The 27,738-nt window shown below is 43.4% G+C and overlaps 1 protein-coding gene and 1 long non-coding RNA gene across 3 annotated transcripts; one reads left to right on the top strand and one right to left on the bottom strand.

The window, feature by feature from the left end:
- LOC128800988 (uncharacterized) lies at window positions 1-14,839 on the bottom strand. Of its 2 annotated transcripts, XR_008435105.1 has the most exons (6): window positions 14,750-14,839; window positions 13,451-13,611; window positions 12,791-13,014; window positions 671-823; window positions 504-558; window positions 1-317 (listed from the first exon to the last, which is right to left on the bottom strand). It is a non-coding gene; the product is annotated as an uncharacterized LOC128800988 (long non-coding RNA). The 2 variants fall into 2 exon arrangements; XR_008435106.1 differs by lacking the exon at window positions 13,451-13,611 and having other exon boundaries at window positions 14,750-14,838.
- Window positions 14,752-26,997, top strand: ADRA1A (adrenoceptor alpha 1A). Its single transcript, XM_053966563.1, has 2 exons — window positions 14,752-15,637; window positions 26,486-26,997. The coding sequence occupies exons 1-2, from the start codon at window positions 14,755-14,757 to the stop codon at window positions 26,995-26,997; spliced, it is 1,395 nt and encodes a 464-aa protein (XP_053822538.1). The 5' UTR covers window positions 14,752-14,754.
- The last annotated feature ends 741 nt before the right edge of the window (window positions 26,998-27,738 follow it).

Raw genomic sequence — 27,738 nt, 5'->3', positions numbered from 1 at the left:
GGTCAGGGATGTATCTCTCACTTAACTTTGGAACAAGATTTTTTTCCTTCAGGTCTGAAGATCCATAACTGCAGTGACCACATTTTGCTTTGCCCATCCCCTCTCCCTTGGCCAGTCAGCAGGACTCCACATGGTGTGAGCTAGGCCTGAGCAGGTAGAAATTATCCTGGTTCCTTACTCCTTTATTTAGGGGGTTCCTGGCCAAATCCAGTTCAGGTAGGAGGTCTCAACAAGCATCTTCATCATGTGCTTTCCTGACCTTGATGTTTGGAGTCCTGAACATCTTCCCAGTCTGATGAGTTGGTGTCGGGAAATATCTATGAATGGAGAACAAAAAATTGGGATAATCATGAAAGTCTGCCTCCCTGGTAAGCCAGGCTGATCCGAGTTCACTGCTGTGCCTGGCTGCTAACCAGAAAAAATGTAATTCCCCACCACACCAGCACCCTGAGAGCATCTTTAACTAGCAATAAATCCATGAAAATGTAAAATGGGTACATTACTTTTCTCTCCTATGTGTCTCGTGGATATAATTTTACCAGTTTCCTGCAGCAAAACCTGCATTACAAAACCAGAGCAATTTGAGGTAAATGAATGGATCCAGTCCCTGCTTCACTGCAGAGACAGAAATATTTTGCTTGGACTCTTTTCCATCCACAGAGATATTTACTCCAATATCCAAATGCTGATTCCACAACTGCAGATGAAATTCAATCTTCTGCAGCACCAGGAAAGGAGACAGTCTTCCTGAGAAGGAGATTTGTTGTCAAATGTGCTACCTTTGTTGCAGGATGCATTCCCAGGATGTTGGGAATATTCACATCTGGGAATAAAGAGAAATGTCTTATTTCAGATGGGAGTCATTGAACTCTTGCCTCTTGCAATGCTTTACAAACATCAGCAAAATCAAGATTAAGCCAAAGGGAATAATGCTGCAAGCAGAGCTGGGAGATGTTCTCTGTCTGAACAAAACAGCAGCTGTCCAGTTTTTGATGATGCACCCATCAGGATTGTTCTTTGGTCAAAAAAAACCCTGATTTTCTTATGGACTGCTGCTGCTTTCCATGGGCTATGGGTGGTTTGCAGGCAGTGGGGAACACCTGAGGAGTCAGATCTCCTTGTTTCCCACAGCCAGGTGCTGCAGTCACACCAGCACAAGGGAATTCAGGGATCACCAGGACCTCTAATGAATTTGTTAAAGACAGGCTTCTCATTTGCACCAAATAATAAAGTTAATTTGAAACCTGGAAGAGTTTGTGCTGATATTCCACTCCCCTCCACACACCCTCTTTTAACACATTAGAAAGGTTTTAATAATTTCTCATTCTGTGCTTTTTTTCTTTTCCTAATGGAGTTACAGTGAAATTTATGCTGACCACAATTGACCAGCTGGTTTTAAACACTTGGAATGGAGCTAAGTGCAAAGCAGCAACTTTGTTTAAAACAAAGACATTCCTAATATACCACATTACATGGAATAAAACAGTAAATCTTCAGCCTGAGTGAACACTCACAGAAACTACCCCTTCCAGTGCCTAAAGGGGCTTCGGGAGATCTGGAGAGGGACTAGGGACAAGGGAATTAGAGAACAAGGAGCTTCCCACTGCCAGAGGGCAGAGATAGATAAGATGTTGGGAAGAAATTCCTTCCTGGGAGGATGGTGAGGGGCTGGGATGGAATTCCCAGAGAAGCTGTGGCTGCCCCTGGATCTCTGGAAGTGTCCAAGGCCAGGTTGGATGGGGCTTGGAGCAACCTGGGAGAGGGGGAGGTGTCCCTGTCCATGACATGGGGGTAGGAATAGATCATCCTGAAGGCTGTTTCCTACCCAAACCACTCCATGATTCATCTTATTATTCATCCTTTTCTTCCCATACTCCTGCACTATTTTTACCTCGATCTCAAATAAATGTCATATTTGTAAAATATACTGTAGCATATGGGGAGAAACAAATACAGGAACATATCCAAGGAGTAATTCCAGCAGCAAGTGTCCCTTGTACCTTGCCAGGAGTCACCAGCACTGAATTTAAGGGCACTACGTTTGTCTGCGACAGGGTCATTATTCTGGGCAGACCAGCTCTGAGTCTTGATGAGAAGCCAAAGCAGTGGAAGTTTTACAGCTGGCTCAGATATGTGGCACCAACAAAAAAAAGAAAAACCAAGAGGGCAGAGCAGGAGTTTATTTGGGATGTCTGGGGTCAATTTGGTGCCCATGGAAGTCATTATTAAATCCCTGTGTTTCAGGTTCCCCCCACTCCCCAGTCAAATTTTATTTCATGGGGGCTATTTATCTTAATATTGAGGAGTCTCTGATATTCCAGAGCTGGAGCTACCTCCAGTGTTTTATGACATTTGTTATTTTCCTGCAAGGCACAAGAGAGATGAGTGATGAATGTGATTTTTGCAGTTTCAAAATATAAGCTTAACAAAACAAATAACAAAATTAAGGCAACTTTGCATTTCAGCATCAGTCCCCTGGATCTTTAACCCCCCAAACTAGAGCTCTGCTTAAAAATCAGAAGCTTCCAAGAGTTATTCTAGAAACTGCAACTCCTGCAAAGAAAGACAATGAAACAAGAGTATTTGAGTATAAATACGTGAGCAGTGAAAGCCCAGCAGGTTTGGGATGATGTGTACTCATATCCTAGTGTTGGGCCACAAATGGAAAATTCCAGCCTAAAGAGCAGAATACATTTTCTAGGCTAAAGGAGTGGGTTTCTGTGCTTATACCACACTCAGAAAATTAAAGTAATTCAAACCATGACACAGCAGAGGTGTCTTCAATACAGACATCTTAAGAAGGAAAAAGAGGTGGCATCAAGGATGAAATGCTTTGGTGGCAGCTGTATGCCCTTCTGCCCTCAATGCAGGGAGCACTAGGAGGTGTTTGTTCTTCCTCAGTGTGTGGAACTTGCACATCACAAACCCCAGATCCAGGTGGCCAAAAAACCCCAAATTCAAAGAGTTTTAGGGAATCAATCATAGAGGAAAATAAGCTGTATAAACTGAAACATTTACTTTAATTATACTAAAATTTTAATTTTTATTTCAGGCATGTTAACTTCTCTGCAGCCCAAGAAATTTGAAATAACCTTGTTCTTCTCCACTTTGAAACTATTCTACTGATTTTGCTGGCATTACTGTTTTAATGTGTCCAACCTGTCAATTTCCCTAGAAAACCTTCTTTCCAACACAAATGTTTGGATCCACTCTGCTGTCTGTGCTTTGACTTTTCAGCTCAGTGTAGTAGGAACTTCCCAGACTTGTCTGCCTTTAACAGCTCAATCCTACAGAAAGCAGTGAGTGCCAGGAAACCTTTTTTCAGCATGGAAATAAGAATCCACTGTTTGCTCAATGAGAGACAGCAGAAAAGCTTGGGAACCAGTTGAACACTAGCCTGAAGTGAAGGCTATGCTGCTGGTTGAAAGCATCCATTTAGTTTACAGGGGCCAAAAAATAGATGCCCCAGCAGAAATGCTTTTGTTTGCCTTGTATAGAAGTGAAAGGAGGATGTTTTCCAGTGTCACTGGTTTTCTTGCTGGCATTGAAATGGAGGAGCTGGCAGAGAAAAAAAAAAAATAGCAACTGAAAATCAGGTAATCAGATCCATCTGCTTAGAATTAGTCCTGAGTTCATGCAGTGCACTGTGGCAGTGATGCTCCAAAGGGGAGTGGAAGTAGGGAATGAATTACAGCTCTTAGAACGTTTTCAGCTCAATGAAATATGGAAAGTGAACTCCTATGCAGTGATGTGCTTGTTTGAACAGTTTTTGTCAAACAGAAGCTTCTGTCCAGAGCTTTTTGGGTTTGTATTTCTGGACCTGGAGTAAGGGCAAGGCTCAGCCTGCATGGGAACATTGGTGCAGTCCCAAAGTCGGAGGATTGATGTGCTTCTCTTTTGGAGAGAGCTTTTCCTTCTGCTCTTATGTGGGGTGAAGATGAAATCTGGAAGTTCAGTGGTTATAACAAAGGGGATTTACCCTCCCTCAATAGGAAAGGGCTCTTGGAAGAGGCTGCCCAGGGAAGTTTGGAGTCCCCATCCCTGGAGGTATCCAAGCAAGGCCTAGATGTGGCACTCCACACTCTGGGCTGGCAACAAGGTGGGGTTTGGTCACAGGTTTGACTCAATGGTCCCAGAGGTCTTTTCAACCCTCATTGATTCTGTGATTATGATAAGAATATTTTACCAGAGGTCAGGAAGGGCACACTGGCCAATTTGAGGTCTCTAAAGAGAGAATTCCTGCTTCTCCTGCTATTCCTTAGCAATGGCCAGGTGCCAACGCAAAGCTTTCAATAATCCAGAACATTCCTTTAGGACAAAAGAAGCTGATGGAAGGCAGCACAGGTAGTGGGTAACTTCCCTCCTGTGAGAGATGGCACTGCACTAATGGATTTTCTCTGGCACTGACTGACTGAGGAGTAATCTCGCTCCAGTGAGAGCTTTCCTAGCTGAATTTCCCTGGATGGAACATAAGGATGCTGCCCATCTTTCCAGTTCAGTGACTGATTCCTTTCTTAAGGGCTTCCTGATTCTCTTCCTTGTCTCTGAAGTGTCTTACATTAACTTTCATTCAGGCTTGGAATTGCAAAGAGAATTGTATTTGCTGCCTGGTGTTCCATATTTTGATTTTTTAAAAAATTCTTTCCTCCAGACCATGCATCACTGCAGACACCCAGTTTCTGATAGGATTGCTGCACTTCTGGCCAGCTTTGATGACTTGGGACTTTTCTGTCTTGGCATGCTCAGTGGGAAGGAAAAATGCACTGAACAACAATTGATTTCTGGTTCCTCCATCACCAAAACGTTTAAAACTCACTTCACTGAGATAGTTTCCCTCATCATACTGAAATAAAGGAGAAAAATACAGTTATGCAGCTCTTTTCATTTGAAATCAAATTATTTGACATGAGTTTTATGTTTCCCAGGGCAATACTACTTGGTCAGTGCTCACACTGGCAAATCAGCATGACTCTTTTTATATTTTTATATGAGTATTGGTTTTATAAGGAAGTTCAGATGCAGAAAAACACATGGAGAGATATCACAGGTTCTTTATCTGATTAAGTGAATTAATGAACAGGCTTATTAATTAATTAATTCATTCATTCATTCATTCATTTGTTTATTTAACTGCTTCTACTTTCTCCCCTGTATCTCTTTGCTAAAATAAGTCAGTGTTTGAGCTCCAGCTTTTGGAGATAAGGTTTAGAAAATGTGTGTCCCTAGATACTGGGAACTCTAGTGTAGGTGTAGTAGTAGTAGTAGCAGCAGCAGCAGTGGTAGTATTAATCCTAAGCAAACCAGGCTCAAATGTTAGGCAAGAGGGACATTTTTCATCTCCTCAGCCTGATCAACCAACAGTCAAATAAGCAGCAAAAGGAGCAACACTCCCTAGACAGGCTCAGAAAATCCACACAGACACTTTGTAAACTCAAACCTCTGCTGGTTCACTGTCCTTGGCAAGGGATTTTTTTTGCTTATGAGAAAAGAACTTAAATAAGTCAGCAGTTAATCCTTTCCTTCAGGTACTTAGTACTGTGTCTAGAACCAGGCATTAAAAATAAGATATGTGACCACTTGCTTCTCCTCCTTGTGTCGCACTGACTTTAGGACAAGGTTTAATTGCAAAACCCAGCACTTGAGATGGGTTTCTCTCAAGCTGAGTCACAGGAATTCTGTGTATTGTTTGTCTGAATAATTTTTCGAGAGAAAGTCTTTGGTTTGGGTCCATTCTTTGGTATATAAAGACTAAAACACTGACTCCAGCCAGACTGGGAGCATTGGTGGGGACAGTTTCAAGGTACAGAACAGCCTGAGAAATCCAAATTTCCACATGTGTGGGTTTTGAAGCTTCAGGGAAGGAGGATTTTCTGACACATGCATATGATTAGGATTTGTCTGCCTTTGAAGTGGCCCTCTCTAGTGACCAGCATAAACCAGGGAAAAGGCTCCAACCCAACAGCTATAAAGACTCTTGGTATTTTGGTCATCTTTCCAAGAGTGATCAAGAGTACCTAACTCAAAGCCCAGTCCTGTGTGAACATCATCAACCATATGTCAGTTCACAAAGGACCACGGAACATCTCTACAAATCATTTTGCCACATGCCCAAACCAGCTCCTCACTGCATTAAAACTCAAGAGACCACTTTATTAAAAAAAAAAAAAAAAAAACAAAAAACCAAAAAACAAAAACAAAAAAACCCAAAAAAACCAAAACCAAAAACAATAAAAAAAAAAAAAAACAAAAAAAAAAAACAAAAAAAAAAACCCAAACCCACAACCAAAAAACCCCCAAGGTTTTTTCACAACCCTATAAGGGCTGTGAAAAATACCCTAGGCCATGGGGAGAAAGTAAAAGGTATCAAGGGAATTACTGACATCTTAAAACTCTAAAATAAGGAGGCATTTATTGAACAATGACAACCATGCAATGCTAAGAAAAAGTGTTTTCATTAACAATAAATTCTGACTATCTTAAAACACGGGCAATATAAATGTCAGCTGGGGAACTGGAAACAGAACCCGGGAGGCTGACTTTCCAATGCCAGGAAATCAGAAGCTGAACACTACTGGCCCAGCCATGAAACCCTCTGTTCCTCTAGACAGAAACCCATCATACACGTGGAATAGTCTGCAATGCTTTTCCCATTTTCAATTAGTATTTATAACTATCCTCACAGAGAAGAATTCCCTCCCAATATCCCATCTCTCCCTGCCCTCCAGCAGGGAGAAGCCATTCCCTGTGTCCTGTCCCTCCTTGTCCCCAGTCCCTCTCCAGCTCTCCTGGAGCCCCTTTAGACCCTGGAAGGGGCTCTGAGCTCTCCCTGGATCCTTCCCTTCTCCAGGTGAACACCCCCAGCTCTCCCAGCTTGGCTCCAGTTCTTGAAGCATCTCTCTGGCCTCCTCAGGACTCTCTCCAGCAGCTGCATATCCTCCTGATGTTGGACCCCAGATCTGGAGGCAGCTCTGCAGGTGACGTCTCACCTGAGTGGGGTAGAGCAGGAGAATACCTTCCCCTGGTAGTGGTCAATTAAGGTCTTTAACATGTAAAACCATTTTGCTTTGCAAATCTCATTACCCTCCTTGCCTGTTTGGTGTTTTCAGTAGAGTTTTAAAGACAGTCCCAAGCAGTTGGGAGGTATTGCTTGGGTTTTTTGAACTTTTTGTTGTCTCTTTGTTTTTCATGAGATGCTAATTTGTGGTAATTGCATTCTGCAGCCATGAGAGCCTGGCTCAGAGGAAGGGAATTATTGGTGTGTATATTTTAGTAATAACCATCAGAGAGCCAGGGAAAAAAAAAGAGACAGAAGAAAACATATAATTAAAATGCTCACATCCTTTGGAAGAAAGCTCCAGCTTGTTCCTTTATGGGAATAAAAAATCTGTCTGGTGTCTCTCAAGCACCTATGTTTATTGGCATCCCATCAAATATACAAACTGTGTACATTTCTACAGACAGCCTTAATTTAGGTCCATTAGTGCAAATTAAAGAAGAAATGGGCAACAGTTTTGGCTGCAGTACAAGGTGCATGGAAGCTGCTAACTCCTTTCATGATTTGAGGTTCTTGAGAGAAAGACCCATCAGGTGAGAAATAATAAAGCCCGGCTCTTTGTTGGTGTTATGGCAATACCTTAATATCTTAATTAGGAACAAAGAGTGCTCTGTTCTGTTCAGGGCTGGGCTAAAAGGGATTGTGCTTAAGACACAACAGAGCAGATGGGTGAAGGAGCAGAGGGTGCAGCAGGAGACAGGAATGACATGGCTCATCCTCTGTCTGGCCAAACCTGTCAGCTGAGGAGGAGGCTGCCAGGGTGGCAGGTTGGCCTGGGAAAGGTTAAAGCAGCAGCTCCAGGTCTTGCACAGGTATGATGTTGATTGTCTGGTCTTCTGTAGATTTGTGGGTTTATTCTACAAATATGTCTTCTTTTGGAACATCCTGTGCTTCCTGCTGTGTGACAGGCTCCTAAATTAGCCTGATTTGTCCTGGCATGACAGTGTCTATACATGAGAAAGACAGGGCACAGTGAACTCAGCAGACATGTTTCTGGAGCTCCTGCTGCTGACTCTGACTTTGGGGGGCTTAGGATCTCCTCCCTGCCCACGACAGTGCTGGTCCCTGGGACACACAGCCAAGAGGACTCTGCTGCCACATTCCTTTCCAGGCTGCTGACTTCTGCTGTCATCAGCATGGGCCCCTTTCCTTCCAAGGGGATCTCAAACAAGATGTGGTGATAAGCAAATAATGGGTAAAGATGTGGCTATGGAAAGACTGATACATCACTAAAAGCATGTTCTTTCCCATCCTTTCCCTAAACAATTTTTTTTCTAACAGTTGCTGCCCGGGGATGGCAGTGGGTGACACGAGCTCTGCATTTATAGCCCCAAGTACCACAGCTCCTTGGAGATGAGAGGCTCCATCTATCAAACATACCATCATTATGGGCTGAGCTGTCTCGAGGGTTATTTAAACACAAGCTGCAGTTGGAGCACAGGAGGGAGGTGGAGGCTCAGCAGAGATGACAGAATTATACACAAAGTCATATGGCAAGAGAGGTCTGAGCCTGGACAAGCAGCCAAAACAGGGCACAACACACTCACAGTGGCTTCCAGCCCCTCTGGAATAAGAATAAAGATGGAATTTCTTCCCTGGATTTTTCAGAACCATGTTTCCCTAAGAGATTTACTGCACTGTGTGCCCTGGATGGCAAGGAATTCTTACAGGCCTGTGGTGAGTGCTGAGGCACAGGACCAGACCTCAATCTAGCTCAGATCCAGGAAAGATAAAGCAGAATTCTGGGTTTATTTCTGTTATATGGATTGTGAACTCCACTGCCCAAAGAGCTGGATGTGCCACACAGGACACACAGTCAGAGCTCCGGCCCTAAGGGGGGGTCTTGCCAAAAGTCAGAATGGGAAAGAGAGATGATGGGAGATGCTTTGGTGATGAAATCAAGTCAGTGGGATGAAGGAGGTGTTCCAGTGCATTGGATTTTGTGGCTTCTCACAGGTGGGCAGACAGCAGATAAAAGAGTGAAGGAAGGATTTAAATGAGTCCAGGAAGGCATGATTTAGGCACATCTTCAATTTCCCAACTATTTTACATATTAAAGATGAATGTTGAGCTAAAGCTCAGAAAGAACTCTCACCCAAGGGAAGCAGCAGTGCCAGGATGGGAAAGGATGCAGCAAGACATAGGAGGGATAAAATCTAGGGCAAGCACTCATCTCTGTGTAGATTTATTTCAGCACTAGGTAAAATCAGTCTTTCTGAGGCTACAAAAGAGCCCTGTCCTCCATATGTGGTCAGATTTTATCAGATTATCCAGGTAATAAATCAAACCAGGAAATTCATTGTGAGTTACATAGAAATAAACATTTAACATCTCCTCTCAGACCTGCAGCTGTACACAAAATCCAGTGGCTCAAATTTTCATCTGTGGAGAATTAAGAAGGTACCTTGAAGTTTTAATGAGGCTGCCTTGATTTATGCAAAATCATGGATCTTGTTCAGCCAGCCTGTGCTTAAGTGATTTAGGAACATGGTGAAAAAGTCCCTATGAACCCCAAGATGAAGAAACCTCTAATACTTGGACATCTTATAATTAAGTGTGAGATCAAAGACAGATCTACCTGGTTTGAAAATTTCAGTCTTTTTTTATTTCCAACACTTTTTTTAATCCCCATATTGAATGCTCACTCTGAGTCCCTATGCTGTGTTGGGTTTTTTCCTTTTTAAACATTCAGAATTTTCCAGTTTATTTTCAATTCAGTCATGCTAAAAGTTTCAGGCTGCCCTAGTCCTAAAAGACAGTGGAATGAGTCCAGCTTCAAGTTAAATAGACAACATTTAACATCTCTTGCCTTTGGGTTGGGTCTTCTTTCTTATCCAAGCAGAAGTTGAACCCTTGCTAAAATCTGAGGGATGATTCATCAAAACAACCCTTTTCACTTCTTTCTGGGCAACTAAATAGTCATTTCAAGGCCTGGAGCACCTCAGAGAATTTCTTCCACTGCTGGTCCAGCTGTCTGCATGGTCTGGCACTGAGCTGAGCAGATTACCAACGACACTTCATCAAATGCCTTCAGACACACAAACAATGCAATTCAGGCCTTTTGATGAGATATTTGTAATGAAAACAAAATTGCTGCCCAGAAGTCAGGGTTTAAGGTTCTGATTTTAACATTTTTTAGCTCAGAAACAGCTGAGCAGCTGTGGATTGCCAGGAGCTCTCTCTAGGGACACTCTTGTGCTGATGAGTATAAATAACAACACAGAAAGCACAGGATCTGGCTTGTGGATGCTAACTGGGCAGAGTCAGGTACAAACGTTACTCAGAAGGATTGAAATTCAAATGAATAAGAGAAAGAGGACAAAAGCATTATTTCCTCCATGTCACAGATAAAGATACACCCAGAAATGGACTTGCCAAAGATCAAAGATGGAACGGGAAGCTCATCCAGGACTTTGTTCCTTCCTTACACAACTCAGAGACCTGCTTCTGTCTGGGAAATCATTTTGGGTGGCACAAAACTTTGGGTTGGAATTAGATGACTTTAAATGTCCCTTCCAACCCAAACCATTCAGTGACATTGTGAACACCAGGGGACAGTTCATCCTTTCTCAATAGAGGATGAAAACTGAGTAAAACTCTGTCATGGATCCTTGCCTAATATGTTCTTACAAAATTCCAGTGGTAGATACTCAGAACCCCATGGACAAGCTTTCATCTGTCTTTAGAGGTGCAAACTTTGAGATTAAATAGCTCCTCCTTTTGTTTTATAGACTTGCATCCCTCTCACTGCTTTCTCCCAAACTTTGATTAATCCAAAACTTTCACACTGGACACAGACAATTCCAGCACATCTTGCCAGAGCCAAGCACAAAGATTGCTTCACTAAGGTTGATGTGATACTAATCCTGCCCTGTCTGTCCCTGCCTGGGGACACTCTGCACTGTGTTTAATGACCCTCCTGACCCTCTTGGTGGTTTCCAGATGTATGAGCTCTTCACTGCCATAAATTCATTTTTCTCTGAGGATTTTTAGGACAAAATCTGCTGTCCCTTCCTTCTGCTTCCCTCCACTCTGGAGCGATGTCCCCTAACAAGGGTATTGCTCAAAGATGAGCTGATATATTGAGTATACTAATGACTAAAGCCATTAATAGAAATGTATTTATTTCCATGGTGCGTTTAAGAGCCTGAAATAAGCCACCAGGTCTATGTACCAGTAGAAACAAAACAGAGTGGGGTTCAGCTCCTTTCCCTCCCCTCAGTCATATTGACTCATTTCCCAATGAATCGATGGAAACAGAGTTGTCTCATCTGAAGACAGGCATCTAAAATAAACCTGCTGAATCACAGCCTTTAAGCATTTTTAGTAATTCAGGATTCCCTTCATCCATTTAGGATTTGCTCTCTTCCAGCACCCTTTGTTACTCAGGGAAGGACAAGACCTCCAAGCAGCCTCCAAAAACCATCTACCTTCTGTAGATATACAACAGAATAGGCACTGCATGTGGCAAGAAAACTGTGGAGAAAGCGCAGCTGAGCATTTAGAAAGCACCTCATTTTTGCAGTTTGCAAATTCCTCAAAATCAGTTTGAATTATTTTCTTTTTATTTTTTCCCCCTCCTCACTTTGCCATTTTTTCTCATGGGATTTTTTACTCTCAGCAGCAAATGATGGTGTAGGTGGAGCTGCTACAAGAGTGACTACACTGTCCCAAACTCTTTGCCCAACCTGCACAAATTGCACATTCCTGGGAGCTGCTTTTAAAATTTTTCCTCCAGTAGCAATGGCTATCCCAGAAGCAAGCAGGCACTCTGAATTTCTTGGACCAGTAATCAGAGCTGCTTTCAGTACTCTCCTGGGTGAATCTGAGCATCACTCAAATTTGCCTCTGTCTGTGAAACTCTTGAACCCAAAACCACAAACTTTCCCTCTCAAAGTTATTGCCCAGGAGGAGGAGGTGGAGAGTCTGTCATGCAAGAACAGGCACATAGTTCATCTACTTCCTTGTGGCTACAGGGTTTGTTTGCCTTTGGCTATGAAATACCACTCTGTGTCCCCTTCACTTCAGGACATCGCTTTTGTATCTGTTCTTCATTGGGGACTTTGGACGCTTTTTTTTTTTTTTTTTAACTGCAATTAAAAGCTATGTTAAAAATCAACCCCCCTTCAACAGCATATTCTGCTGGAGGAATTTCCTCCTTAAACCCCCATCTCCAGTCATCTGTGCTTTGTCCCACCATGCAGAATCCCCAGGCAGTATGTCCTGCCTTCATCTCCTTGTTCCATTTGTCCTGCAGAAAATTCTCTTTTTAGATACCAAAAATTTTGTATTAACTCATGAACAGGAGTTTGTTATCTGCCTTCCACTCTCTGTTCTCTGCAGGAGTTTGAGTGGAAAAAAAAAAAAAAAAAAAAGAAAAGAAGATTTAAAACCACACTTGCCACACTTGAGGATGCTCTTTCTTTCTGGGCAATACGGGAGTGGCAGTGAATTACGGTAATGGTAAGACTACTGCTCTGCTACATAGCAGAGCAGCAAAGTTCCTGCTGCTCCTTGCCAGTGTGGAGCTGAGCTCTGAACGGGCACGGATCCCTCCAGGGAGCCTGGAGCCAGCCCCTCACAGCCACGGCATACAGGGACTCAGCCCCACTGCCAGCTTCTGAAATACCAGTGGGGCAATAAAGGGAGCAAAGCAGAGGATTTCCAGGCACGGAGCCCCATCCCTGCATGAAAGAGGAGCCTGCTATGCTGAGAATCTCCTTTCCAGGTACTCACAGGAGCTGTGCTGCCTTCTGGAGACCGAAGAGGTGGGTGTGGGGCAGGCACAGCAGCTTGGGGTCTGCTCTTCTCAGCATCAGCTATCTCCACAGGCTGGGCATTATTAGGTAATGACCACAAGTATAATGCTCAGAGATGCTCGATGCAACACTCATTTTTCATGTATGTGCTTAGATAATCTGTCCTTTTCTTCCTTGGGATTATTCCTCAACTTGTTCCATCTGGTGGGAAAGAAAATAAGATCCAATTTCATTTTAGTGTATGGAAGTAAAATTCCCACAGTGTGATACCTATCCATCTCCCCCTTCCCCCCTCCTCCCTGCCTGTGAACTGGGAATTTTGGGGCTTCTGAGTTTGAAATGCTTTTGCCTGCAGGAAAGTTCAGCGTGAAGGTTTGGAAATGGGACAGTTGTTTATGCTTAAAGTGTGATCTGAGGGACTCATCCCAAAGGACATTTACAGAGTCCTTCCTCATCTGGGGTTTTACAGCCACAGTCTTAGTGGTGGTTTTTTACCTCTGATTAATATTTGGGATGGAAATTCTATATGCACATGGAGGTGTTGGGGAAGGTTTTGCAGCTTCCACTTGCAGCTCTCCTCTCCATGTCCCCCAGGTCTCGGTTCCCAGGCTAATCCTCACTTTTCCATCTGAGGTACCTTTTCTCCATATTTAGTCAGCAAAGGCTGAGCTTGGCTTCCAGATACTCTGAAATGTTGTGTCACTCACTAGGAGGCTTCCTCCTTGCAACGTCTTCTGCTTGGTTTGGAGTTGCTTTTCTTCATAGATTTTCAAAATGGGCAGCTCAGCTGGACTAACACTTTAGTGGGGAAAGGTCTCGCTTAATACAGAAACCTGAGATTAAATTCCGGGCTTCTAAATCTCCTGCACAGTTTGTATAGTCCTGAATTGTGCCCTGCAGGCTTCTGTCTTTCCTAGAACTGGTCTCTGCAGGTGAGCTAATAATTAGGATTGATGCCTAGCCCTATAAAGAAGGGAAAATTCAGGCGGGAAAACCCACTTGGATCTCTCAGTTGCTGTTAAACAGTGCTAGCCTGGAAAAGGTTGGTTCCACTGGCTGGAGCCAGCCTGAGGAAAGTGCCCTAAAATAGCCTCCTGCTCTATTCTTATATGGGAACCCTAGCAGCGAGTGTGGCTTCTGGGAATTGCATTGTTCATGGTTTTGTCTTCTCTAGGGGGGTGAGGATCTGCAGAGAGCACAAGAGCATGGCCCTGTGCACATGGCAAACTCCACTCTCCCCCTCAGAGCAAGCCAGGAGCAGATGTATATGAGCTTTAATTTGCAGCCCAGGACCTCAACTGATGAGTGCTCCACATATGGAGCACTGACAGCCTAAATATATGTCTGACTGACAGCCTAAACCCTGAGGATGGGGAGTGATGGGTATCTCAAACAAAATTGCTGAGCAGACACAGCAGCAACCTCCATCCAGTCAGGTTTCTAAGCCAATTTTAAGGCAGAATCAGGACTAACACAAGGCAATTAAAAGCATCAGTGATTTCCTCTCAGAAGAAGCTAAATTTGAGACCCTTTGGAATATTTACTTAAATACAGAACCTTCCCCAAAAGACAGAAATTATTTTAACCTGCAGCTCCAGTATTTCTTATCACATGACCCTGAAAAGTAGGACAAACAACCTCAGGTTTATGTAGCCCCACTTGTGCACCCCAAGGAAAATGCAGAAGAAGTTAAATTTGACTTGGAACTGGTGAGTATCAACCATGTTATTCTGCTGAAAGCTTAGGAGCAAAGGTAGGTTTTCTGATATGTTTCTGGATCTTTCTCATTGCTGCTGGTGCTGCAGTCCTAAAATATTCTTCTAAAACTCTTTTCCCCAGCAAGGCTAAGCAAATGTTGCCTCTAGGACCTTCCTGAAATTGTCACCGTTCCTGCCTGGAAAGGGGGCGAAGTTCAGCAGCCTCACATGGACATTACCAGCCATGGCTCTCCTCCCTGGAAACTCCTCCGAGTGCTCCAACTGCACCCACTCTGTGGAGCCTGTGAACATTCCCAAGGCCATCTTACTGGGTGTTATTCTAGGGGGGCTGATTGTTTTTGGGGTTTTGGGTAATATCCTGGTTATCCTGTCCGTAGCCTGCCACAGACACCTACAGAGTGTCACCCACTATTACATCATCAACCTGGCTGTAGCTGATCTCCTCCTGACTTCTACTGTCCTGCCCTTCTCAGCTACCATGGAGATTTTGGGCTACTGGGTCTTTGGGAGGATCTTCTGCAACATCTGGGCAGCTGTTGATGTGCTTTGCTGCACTGCTTCCATCATGAGCCTCTGCATCATCTCCATTGACCGATACATTGGGGTGAGCTACCCACTGAGGTACCCCAGCATAGTGACAGAGAGGAGGGGCCTCCTGGCCCTGCTCTGTGTCTGGGCACTGTCCCTGGTCATCTCTATTGGGCCCCTTTTTGGCTGGAAGGAGCCAGCCCCTGAGGATGAGACTATCTGCCAGATCACCGAGGAACCTGGTTACGTCTTGTTCTCAGCTCTGGGCTCCTTCTACCTCCCCCTGATCATCATCTTGGTGATGTACTGCCGGGTCTATGTGGTGGCCAAAAGGGAAAACAAAGGCCTGACCTCTGGGCTGAAGACAGAGAAATCCCGTTCCGAGGAGGTGACCCTCCGCATCCACCGCAAAAACATACCTGGTGCAAGCAGCTCTGCACCCAACCCTAAGAGCAAGCACCACTTCTCTGTGCGCCTGCTCAAGTTCTCCAGGGAAAAGAAAGCTGCCAAGACCCTGGGAATAGTTGTGGGATGCTTTGTCCTCTGCTGGCTCCCATTTTTTGTAGTAATGCCTCTTGGTAAGTAGAGCCAACCCCTGTGTGTCTTCCAGCACCTTCTGGGCAGGGAGGGCTGTGTTTGTGGCTGGGTGTGGTAATGCTGATCAGAAAAGCTCTGAGGGAACAATTTTGTACTGCAAAGCTGTCAAAAAAACAAAGCACTCACCACCACAAAGCAGGGACCATGAAAAAAACCACGAGTCTTAAATTAAACTAAATCTGGTCCCTGGTGATGAGAAGCAAAATTCTGAAAACAAGGGAAGCAATCTTGTACTTTTTCTACATAGAAAATCCTCTTTTGTGAACTAGAGCAGATATTTGTGACCATCTCTGCTATAGGAATAGGATCTTTAGGGGTTTGTGTGTTTATGTTTGCAGCCAGGCAACTTAAATGTGTAAAAGGTCAGGGTATAAATACATTCAGGGTTGAAGTAGCTGTTCACAGATCTCCTGGAGTGCTCAGCATTGATGAGTCCCATTCTAAGGAAAAAAATATCCGCTTCCTAAGAGGAAATTTATCCTGTGCAATACCATAACTCCAAACAAAGTTAATCTTTTAATCCAATTTTTCATATGACCAGTCAGGAGACAGCAGTGAGGGTCCTTCCAACTAATTTTATACTGTTCTGGATTCCATCTTTTCTGGGAACCCGTTGAGCCCACTGGCCAAACACTGTCTCAGCCACCAGGCTGGAGATGAATATTTATTCTCCAGTTGTCATTCCAAACAGGAGCAAAGCTGGGAATTTGTTCTGCTTTGCTGGAATATGAAGAAGTAATTAGAATTTTAATTAAACCTTGCTCAGTTACCTTTGATGCAGTTGCAGGATGGAAAAGCAGAATACTAATTCCATACCTATAGCTGAGGGTGAGGGACATGGCTCATCACACTGAGTTGGGTTTTTCAAACATGGAAACTAAAATCTGTGACTTGTTCAATTTCAGGGCTTTTCTTATGGAAAGGGCTTATGCTGTACAGGAAAAATAAAGTAAGAGATTTTATGGAAGCTTTAGTTAGTAAGACAACAATATGGACAGTTCAGAAAAGGTAAAACAGCCTTACATGAAAAGAAAGATTTTCGGGGTTTATTTTCCTTTTTTTTTTTTTAATTCTGATTTTTCAAATGTATAAATAACTGTTCTTTTTCAATTAACCTCTACTGGTTTTACCAAGATTTATCAAGACACACAAAAACCTTTTGCTAATGTGAAAAAATCCAAAAATTCAGATTTTTTTCCACTTGGTCAATACTGGGAAGGCTGGATTGGAACTGTTTCCTAAGAAGAAGCCCCTGAGAGCCTGGCTCGTGCTGGCCAGGATGCCAGCACGCTGGAATGCTGCTTGCCAAGATGACTGAAGCATACTCAAAAAGGGTTTGAGAGAATGCATTAAACACACTTTTCATCTGCAAATGTGGTTGCCCACACTGAGCTTTTAATTAATTTGCTTTGGATTTAAGAAACCTTCTGGGCTACAGAATGGCTATGTATCCTTCTTTGATCCCTTGTAAGGAAACTCTGGAGGTATTTTTTCTATTTTTTGGGGGGTTACTGGGTCATTTTTAAAGCATGTATTATAGGGCTTTCAAAACCTACATGCTGCTTTTGTTTAAGGACAAAAAACTGTTTAAACAGATGAGTGGCACTAAAAAAAGTCCGCAAAAAAGCCAAGGACTCATCTTGATGCAGGGCACTTTCCAAAAGATAACAATCACTTTCAAATCTGTCCTGCAGCCAGGCCCAATTTGGATATGGAAGGGAAGTGATCCTGACAGGGTCTTGGGGTCCTGTTACTGACTTTCCTGTAACTGACTTTCCAGATGTATAAAATTCTCCTTGTTGAAATCCTGGTGGAGTTTCATAGCATACATGGCTAGGCAACCAGAACTTGACCAGCTCTGCAGCTTTGTGGCCATGGGACAGACCAAACCATGGTCCCATCAACCAGTTCTGGAGGGGTTTGACAATGTGGAGGTGCCATGCAGGGACATCATTTATAGGTGGACTCAATGATCCAAGAGATCTTTTCCAACGTAAATGCCTATAATTCCATGAGTCCATCAGCCAGACCACTCCTGATGCAGATAGCCCACAAGACAGACATCCTTTAACTGCTACAGAAACCTCTTCAGACTCATCATTCCATGCAGCACAACTTCCCCAAGCCTAGATTAATTTCACTGTGATCTACACCTTCAAGATTTCCACATCCATTAACATCCACTGTACCAGCCAAGAACTGCATCCAAGCAAGAAACACTAGGTTTACAGAAGCGTATCATAAAGTAGGATGGAACCTTTGTGATGTAGGTATGGGAAGGGCAAGAGGGATAGAAGGATATTGAGAAAGGCACAATATCCATGTTGGCTGATACTGCTGAAAATAACTGGAGAAACAACTGGAGTATCCCTGCCATAAGAAATTATTTTAATTGAAACTGGGGTGTAAAGGTACCAGTTGCAGTCTGTGTAAGGAATGTTTTTTTCTCTTAGTATATTGGATTAAGTTTCATTACAAAGGTTCTGTGCAAAATCCTTCAGCCCAATAATCTAACACACCTTTTCTCACTTGGCTTGAAGTTTGTGGAAAAAACCCAGGAAATTATAATTCTGTTGCCGAAAAACAAATGAGGCCAATATTTGGTTTCAAAACTTCTGTAACACACTAGGTTGTCAGAACTTTGGTTTCCACTGGTAGAAGTCAAGTTTTCATTCCTGTGAGCAGAACCAAGCAGAGCTGGCATCAATGACAGCTTCAACTGACAGTTCAGTGACCACCAGACAAACACAAAACAACAAAACAGAGACAGGAAAGAGCAGCTTTGAGCCTGTCTGCATCTCTCAGAGAGGGCTATGGAGAAGAGCCTGAGCTTATCTGCAGCTCCTGGGCCAAGGGGCAGGGGGTTTGTGGGGAGAGGCTCAGATGCAGCTTCATCTGGGCAATCAGGGCTTGTTGGGCTCTGGCATTCCCAATCACAACCTGCATTTCTAGCTTTTTGTTCTCCTCTTGCAATTTCTAGAAAGGGATATAGGATACATGTAGATAGAGGGATAGATATAGAAAGACTCAGAGCTGGAAGAGCCCAGAAATCAGTGAAAGCCCCCAGTGACGGAAAGTTTTCATGTTACAATACCTTGTCCTGTAACTGGAAGACATTTATATATTGTTCTGGGAATTCTTCAAAAAGTTTCTTTTCAGCAAGATAAAAGACAGTGCTTAGAGGTAGTTTTGAGGTGAAACATGCACAAAACTGATGGAAAAAAGGGTTGGGGGTGTTGCAAAAATGGTCCTTGCCTGGGATTGATGATTTATCTTAACAAACCCTCAGAAGAGAACAAGTTCCCAGAGCTTTGCTTGTGGTCTGTTTTCTGTGGATCAACTTGTAGGTGTTGCTTTCCAAAGCTGGAAGAAATAAAAAGGGAAGTCTGAGCTAGGAGGCCACAGGGGGAAAAAATCCTTAACTGTGCAAGGGAGAGGAAGTGTTTTAGCATTTGTCAATAATTCTCATGATTAAGAAAGTAAGAAAGAGGATCTGCTTGAGGGTGTTTGTATTTGTGGTCGAGGAGTAAATTAGTCTTGTGAACTGACACAAACACTGTCAAGGGAATCCTCTAATACTGTCTGCAGATGGTTTCGATTTACTGTTTTGTGGTAATTTTTTTTAAAATGGAGTCAAAGCAAACCACTCTACTTTCACTAGACATAAAAAAATAAAGTGCATTTTTCCGTCTCTGCTGTTGACACAACATGACCTCTCAGAGGGTCAAAAGACTCAGAGTCAAAAGACACTCACCAACACAGACTCCCCACATTAATATTTCAGTGTTCTCTCAGTGAGAAAGAGAGAAAAAAAAAGATATAAAAGTGGGAAAAAACCCTCAGAATAAAGCCCCAGCTCTTTCTCTGGATCCCAACTCAGGGAGAGGAAGGATACTTGCACTCCTTGAGTCATGGAGCACAATTGTGTGTCTGAGTTAAACCTTTGAATGGGGAGAATTTCAGCCATGAAGATAAACAGACAAGACATTTTCATGGCAAGGGTTTTTTTAGGTTTTTTGCTGATCACAAGGGGCATTTTTCATAATCACAGACTGGAACAGCACTGTTGATCTGGGGTGATAACTCTGCTAACGACAAAGATTCCGTAGACATCCCTGGGCCAACATTTCTCCACCATTCCCAAATCCTGAAATGTGTCCCAGTGACTGAAAACACAGCAAAGGAGGGGAGGAATCAATGTTAAAAACCATTTATTCTAAAATCAAGGGAGGGAAGGTCAATTAGCTGTGCTCTGCTTTGAGAGCCACTCCCGTGGCTCTCCTGTGTGTGTCACCTGTCACAGGAGCCTCATCCTTGTCTCAGAATATCCCTCATCATGCAGCCACCACCTTCAAGGCCCCAGAGTAAAGGAAGCAGGAGTGTCATTTTTCACTTGCTCTCAAATGCCACAGCACAATTCAGCGTTGGGGAATGATGGAAAGGCCGTGGTGAGTGATTCTCCCACCCCACTGAGCAAATGTCAGGATTTGTCTGCAATTTGGATAATGGGAGAGATACTTGGCTCTTGCTGAAGGAGATAATTTCTTGTTTCTAACTCCAAGGATTCCAAAATCATGACAGACAACAAACTCATGAGACAGCCTGAGACTTACCCAGCTTCTCAAACTATTCTCTGGTTAGTTTTTTTTTTTCATTCTTAAAGGAAAGTTATTATTTTATTTTAAGTGAATGACTTTAAGAGTGAGGGCTTCAGGGCAAATATCAAATATCTCCAAAATGTCAGCAGTGGGATCCAGACCCATTCCACTGCAGTAAGAGCTTGGGAACTGGAATTGGAGTGACAATTACATTGATTTGTGGAACAATATGATTGTTCGGGTTCACACGGGTAACAAAACCTCAGTTTACCTTCCCATGGTTTTTTATCAGCTTTCTAAATCTGCAGCTGCCCACAGCAAATCTGGAAATAGTTCCTTGCTGAGACATTTCCCAGAAATATCATCCATTCTAAGTGGGTACAATATGAAACAGAGCATAAATTAGGTCTGAAATAATCCAAATCATCAGAGCAGTGTTCCCAGACTGACCCATTCCTGCTGCCTGACCTTTTCACCTCTCACCTGTGCCCAGACACCCTCATGGTGCCACAGAGAGCTGAATTCAGGGGTTTGGGAGGGAAAACAAACTCGGTCCTCCTTCTATGTCATTTATTATGGATCAGGGATAGCCAAGCACAAAGTCCTTCTCATTTTCCCTCTGGAATAGCCACAATATTCCAGGCCCTGGGGAGGCATAACTGGAAAGTGCAAGACTTCCTCACATCACCGCTTTTTATGCACTGGTTGTGTTAATTGGATTGTGCTGAGTTCAGGATCATTTCCTACTGCCTAACGGTTCCTTGATACCATTTTTTGTTCCATAAAAATAGTTCCCATAAGGGAACAATGAAAGCATAGTGGAGAGGTCATGTGTCTACAGGGGGCAGCTTTGAATGTCTGCAGCAACATACATACATACATACATATATATATATATATATATATATACACACATATATATGTATGTATGTATTTAGATATATTTTTTTTAATGTATATAGATTATATCTACTTATATATACTTATTTTTATAAATACACTTTCCAGAGGGTGGATTGAATCATGACCTAAGATGCAGGATAGAACACTTGTCTTAGGGAATAAAGTTTAGAGCTAACACTTGGCTTGGGATCATAAAATGTAGCATATTTATCAATGTTTGTAGAGCCGTGAGAGATTAGGGAGGCTGTGGTACACAGCTAATTCCCTCTGGAATACAAGTGGTCCTCTGTGCTTCGTCCTCTGGGTCTTTATGGCTCTGGAAGAGTTGCTGCCCTCTGGACTGATTGCTTCAAGGCAGATCCCAGGACCTGAGTTTTGAGCTTTGCTTCCCTGTAACCAGAGCAGTCTTCCTGTTCCCAGCCTGAAGGGGCTTCAAGAGCTGGAGAGGGACTTGGGACAAGGGAATTATGAAACAAGTGGAAATGGCTTCCCAATGACAGAGGGTAGGGTTAGATGGGATATTGGGATATTGTGGCTGCCCCAGATCCCTGGCAGTGCCCAAGGCCAGGTTGGATGGGGCTTGGAGCTTCCTGGGATAGTGGAAGGTGTCATTGCCCATGGCAAGGGGTGGCACTGGATAGGATGTAAGGTCTTTTCCAACCCAAACCAATCTGGGATTCTCTATGGACACAACCCTGATCTCCCCCATACACTGAAGCAGCATCACCCCCACCTGACGTCTGTGCTCTGCCTCAGTCACCATATTTAAGCTACACAAAATAAAAAGAGGGAAAAAAGCAGCAAACCTAAACAGAGCTGCAAGATTCAGTAGCAGAGATGGATTTGTAGTAGAGATGGATTTATAGCTGAGATGGATTTGTAGCAGAGATGGGTTTGTAGCTGAGATGGTTTTTAACACCACAAAAGGTTCATGGGTCACACAAATATATGGGATCTGATTCCTATGGTGCTGACAGAGATGATACAGAGTAAATAACACACGTTTTTACAGTCTGGCAGGTTCCAAAACCCTCTCTCCTGTCCATCAGTGAAATGATGCATGACATCAGGGCTGGTTTTTAAACAACCCATAATCAGGCAGCTCTTGTGACAAATGACAAAGTCAAATTTCATCTTTGAGATTGAATTGGCACTTACTCACCAGGAGGGATGTGGCAATCTTATCTCTCAGAGCTGAAGAAACTTCCAGCTGACAAACAGGAAAATAAAAGATGAGGGAAGAAAATGCAATCCTGACATTTCAAGGGATGAGTGATGAAGTACTTAATGGCAAAAGATCTCAGAAGGCTCATAGTACATTTTATTTTATTTACTTTTACAAGAAGCAATTGTATTGTGCTACTGACACTTGATTCTCCTCAACCTTTTGAAAACAAAGCAGGAATTGCAGTGTCATTTACTCAATCTATTATTCAAAATGTATTAAAAGACCCCTTGAAGCTTTCTTTACTGTTCCTCCAGCACAGACTGCAGGGAGACAGTGTAAGGTGAAGCCTTTAATCAGGTTTCCTACTACTTATGACTTAATTCCTGACAGTGTGCAAAGGAAGATATTAAGGCCAGTGAATAGCACAGAGAATTAATTTCAAGGGTGAAAACTTAATATCTTAGCTGCTGTTCACCCTCTAGCTCTCCTATAGGACACCTGGATGGCACCTGTGATTCCACTTGGTCTGGAGTGAGAGGACTGGAAAATTTGCTCTGAGAATTAGGTGCAATAATTCTGTTTTCTCAGCCGTAGATGATGGTGTCCAAGTACCCAAACTTTAACTGACATGAACTGGCAGTCACCAAATGGTCAAGGATTGAATGGAAATGCTCATCCCAGCTCCACCTGCTTTCCCTGTGCTTACTGCTCTGTAGGGAATGTGTACCATACACCCTAAAAAAGAGATAATTCACCACTCTTGTTTAATCTCATGATTAATTATGGCCATTGTTTAAAAAAAATCCCACAAAATCTTTGTTTTATTTCTCCTTTGAGTTCATCTGACCTGAGCTGTCCATTCTGAGGGCTCAGCACTGAACAAACTACTTTGTCACCAGGTTTGAAAATGCCTCCTGCTCATTACCAGATCCATCAGCCACTGGCATTGATCACAACAACATCACTGAATATTAAAGGTTTGGAAGAAAAGGACACGTTCTTAGGATTCTGCGGAGAGGAACACCATTCCTCAAGGATTTGGAAAATAAGATATTTTCCCCCTTTTCCTAGATACTCGGGTAGCCAACAGGAAAGATTAGGGACTATTTCTGAGCTACAGAGGTAACTGTGTGGCTGCAATAGAAGGACACATATTTTGGTGGCCCCCCTCCTACAGGAAGGCTGGAGGGGGACTTTTTACCAGGGTATGCACTGATAACACAGGGGGGAATGACTTTGAGGTGAAGGAGGGTACGCTTGGATTAAATATTGGGAAGAAATTCCTCCCTGTGAGGGTGGTGAGGGACTGGGATGGACTTCCCACAGAAGCTGTGGCTGCTCCATCCCTAGAAGTGTCCGTGGCCAGGCTGGAGCATCCTGGAATAGTGGAAGATATCCCTGCCCATGGCAGAGGGTTGGAATTCGATGATCTTTCATTTCCCTTCCAATCCAAACCATTCCATGATTATCTGAAAACCAGTGTGTAGCGGGATCTGCAGATAGCAAAGTCTCTGTGCTGTTAAAACTCCTTCATTTTCTTTCACTGTGTGTTATTCCAAGGCAACAATGAGAGTCTCCACTGATGAACCAAAAAAGGCTACATTAATAAATTAACATGCAGATCCCACCCCAAAAAAAGAGCAAGGGACAGACTCTGACATTGGCTGTTTTCTATTTTTATCAGACTTTGGCACAACCCTTGCATTCCATCTGGAGAAAGCGAGGAGTTGCAGCAAACAGGAATTGTTATTGTTTACACATTTTTACACTTGGCCTCACACAACTGATTCCCTAAACAGGGATTTGGTTCACCTTTTCTCTCACCACAAAATGGGAAAGCAGCAGATACACCACATTTAAATGAGGAAACAAACAAAAAAAATGAGTATGATCTAAGCATTTAGAAGCCTTTAATTATTTTTCATCTGCCAATGACCTCAGCCAGAAAGTTTTTTCAGAATGTTATTTAGTTGTTTTTCGCTAAAGGAGAGAAGCATTAATTTGCTGAGAAAAAAATTAGGTTAGGTTGTGGATACGTGTGCATGCTTGTGCTTCACTGCAAAACAGCATTTGTTTTCTTTAGCAAAACCTTTTTGGTCTTAAAATACGGTTGATATTGAAACTAAGAATGAAACTGCTCTACCTGGGCCAGCTTGGAGCAATCAGATGCTACCACGGAGGCAGTGAGACCCATGCTTGGTGCCCAAGTCATATCTGAGATTGCAATCAGAGGTTCAGCTGCCCCAGTACAGAGACAGAGCACCTGTGGCATGTCCTGCACTGCCTGTGGAAGAGACAGCTTTGGGAAAGGCTTAGTGCCCCTAAAGAGGTTCTAAGAGAGCTGGAGAGGGACTTGGGGCAAGGCCTGGAGGGACAAGGCAAGGGAGAATGGCTTCAAACTGACAGAGGGCAGGGATGGAGGGGATATTGAGAAGGAATTTATCTCTGTGAGGGTGGAGAGGGGATGGGATAGAATTCCTAGAGCAGCTGTGACTGCCCCTGGATTCCTGGAAGTGTCCAAGGCCAGGCTGGATGGGGCTTGGAGCACCCTGGGATAGTGGAAGGTGTCCCTACATATGGCAGGGGGTAGCACTGGATGGGTTTTAAGGTCCCTCCCAACCCAAAGCATCCTGTGATGATCCTGACTTGGTGTCACTTCTTTGCTGATGTAGCACACACACACCACCTGCTCCCAGGTCAGAGACCCCTGCAAGGCTTTGCACCCTGCCCTGTGTCCTGTCCTCTCCCTGGCAGCAGTGTCCCTAGACCATGGGCTCTGCTCAGGGTGCAGAAGCTGCTGCCACCACAAGATCACTCCACATTTCCCTGCAGATTCTATGTTCAGCAGGATGAGCAGGTTATTAATCACCCTGTACCAAGAGTGTCTCTGGCCCAGGCAGGATTTTGATGCATTCCCACACAGGCAAAACCACCCTGAGAATTGCTGTGGCCACTTGAAAGCATTTGCTGCAAGTGCTGCAGCTTTATTTGACAAAGACTGAGGAAAAAGCTTGGAGCAGTTGAGCAGCTCTCAGATTTCAGTCAGCACATCCTCAGAGGGATTATCAGTTTTTCCTCGGCCAGGAGAGGTCCAGCAAACAGATCAATCCCTGTAAAGCTTAGGAGCTGCTCCCAGACACGGTTAAACTGCAGAGGGTGATGGATGCATTGATGCCTAAAACTTCCACAGTGTTTCTTTCCACGTGCTTACAGTTTTTCCAGGGGAAGCATGAAGACAAGCATTTGTCAGTGCTAAAAGTCCTGCTTATTATAAATTTGAATATAAATTCCAAAACAAGACAATTTTGTTTCTGGGATTATTTTTTTTTTTAATAAAACTAAAGTTTTGGTATCAGGAAAAATATCTGGAAGATTTTAAATCAGCAGATAACTCATCATTCTATAGAAAAAGAAATGCCAAAGTACTTTCCTTGCTAAGGAGCCATCAAAGTTCTTGCTCTTTGAATCGTCTTTGGAAGGTAACTTTGCAAGTATATATCAGAATATGTGTGTATATAAATAAATTAAAAAAAAAATATATATATATACACACACCTCATGGCTGCCTATGAGATCCTTCCCAGTGTTCCTTGATATGAGAAGGAAACTTTCCTTTAACTTCACTCAATTTTAGATGCAGGCAGGGTGGGGTTAGTTAGATTTTCTGAAGTTTTCAGGGAATATGAGTACCCAATACTTCATCATTTCAAAGACTTTTAGCTGTAACACAGTCAACTCTAATCCCTTTTTTCTCTAACCCTTCTGAAATGGTGTGATTTTCTTGCCATCTGAAGCCCCTTGGATGACCTCCAAGATATTGCTGTCATTTGGGTAATTAATCTTGAATTAGGAGTCCCTGAGGAAGGAATTTTCCTCTATCCCTACAATCAGCCCTCTGGCTGCCTCTCTAGCTGTAAATGGGAATATAATGCTTATAATTATAAAATAGCTCTCTTGACTTGATTTCTGATGGAACATCCATGTAATTATATGACATCACAGATCCTGAAACACTTGTTCCTGCAGGAATTGTGTTTCCAATCATAATTTTTTCAAGACGGAACAGAATCCTATTTATTTTTTCCAGTGTTTTAGTTTCTTTGGTTACCTGCAATTCCTCACTGCCTCTGCCCTAACACTCCGTGTATTTTCCATTTTAGGCTCTTTCTTTCCTGCAATCAAACCCCCGGACACACTTTTTAAAATAACATTTTGGCTGGGATATTTAAACAGCTGCATCAACCCCATCATCTATCCATGCTCAAGTCAAGAGTTCAAGAAAGCGTTCCATAACGTCCTGAGAGCTCAGTGCCTCCTGAGGAAGCAGCCAGCAATGAAGCAAACCCCCAGCTTCAACCTCAACCATCCTGCTGGCGAAAGCATGGAGAGTGGCAAAGAGGTGGTCCGGATTCCTGTGGGATCAGGAGAAACCTTCTACAAGATTTCCAAATCAGACGGGGTCTGCGAGTGGAAGATCTTCTCCACTGTGCAGGGTGTGCCCACCAAAAATGCCGTTTCCAAAGACTGCACAGCTGCCAAAGCCAAGAGCAAAGGGTTCCTGCAGGAATGCTGTTGTGCAGGCACTTCAGGGAGTCTCGCCCACAAGAACTGCAAAGTGCCAGCCATTAAACTCCACTCAATCTCCCTGAGCGAGAGTGGGGAGGATGTATAACCGGCTGGGTGCACCAGGCTGGCAGTTTGGGGGCCTCATGGGATGCTGCTCTTTTTATGGGGAAGTAGGAATAGGCATGATAGTTGAAAGGATCCAGGTATGAAGAGGTGAAACAGGGCCAAATCTTTAGAGGAAGGATGTCTATGAGTGCTGGGAACATGAATGGAGCTCCTCAAAGATAGTGCGTGGCTTCAGAGGACGGTATTCTGAGGGTCCAGCAACTGCCAGATTTGGCAGATGGCATTTAAAGGCTTTATAATTCTATTCTCCTCCTTTAAATTCCCACTGCTCTCATTTAGGGGCAGTGGAAGAGAAAGTGAGAACCACAAAGACCCTGTGCTGATTTCAGCCTCAACGCTCTCCGGCAGCTCCGCCTTCAGAGCCATTTTGTGATTCCACCCCTCCCCCTAAAGCCAAACCTCACCTGTGGATTTCAGTCAACTCCATTGCCAAGGAAAACTTGATCCAAATGACTGCATTCCACCGAGCTTCAGAGACCAAGGAGAACTTTTCCTTTTTGTACAATCAGCCTCCCTAATCTCCACACCATACCAAATGAAAATTTGCATGTGTCCCTGGTTTGTTCAGATGATCCGTGCACCTTGATGCAGGTCTAATAAAACTCAAAACTAGGTAAGTTCTTATCAAACAAGGCTCAAAGAACTCACTTGCATTCATCCTTTTGTTTTTCATCTTCTGAGTCCATCAGGAACCTGCTGAAAGGCTCAGAATTCTTTGCTC

The sequence above is a fragment of the Vidua chalybeata genome, chromosome 28 (genome assembly GCF_026979565.1).
Source record: "Vidua chalybeata isolate OUT-0048 chromosome 28, bVidCha1 merged haplotype, whole genome shotgun sequence".
NCBI lineage: Eukaryota > Metazoa > Chordata > Aves > Passeriformes > Viduidae > Vidua > Vidua chalybeata.
Note: the sequence above shows the minus strand (reverse complement) of the source record. Positions and strands in the feature narration are given on the sequence as shown.

Coding starts and splice junctions, on each gene's coding strand:
- ADRA1A (XM_053966563.1), top strand. CDS start 14,755: ATGGCTCTCCTCCCTGGAAACTCCTCCGAGTGCTCCAACTGCACCCAC. Junction 15,638..26,485: donor TTTTGTAGTAATGCCTCTTG/GTAAGTAGAGCC, acceptor TTTCCATTTTAG/GCTCTTTCTTTCCTGCAATC.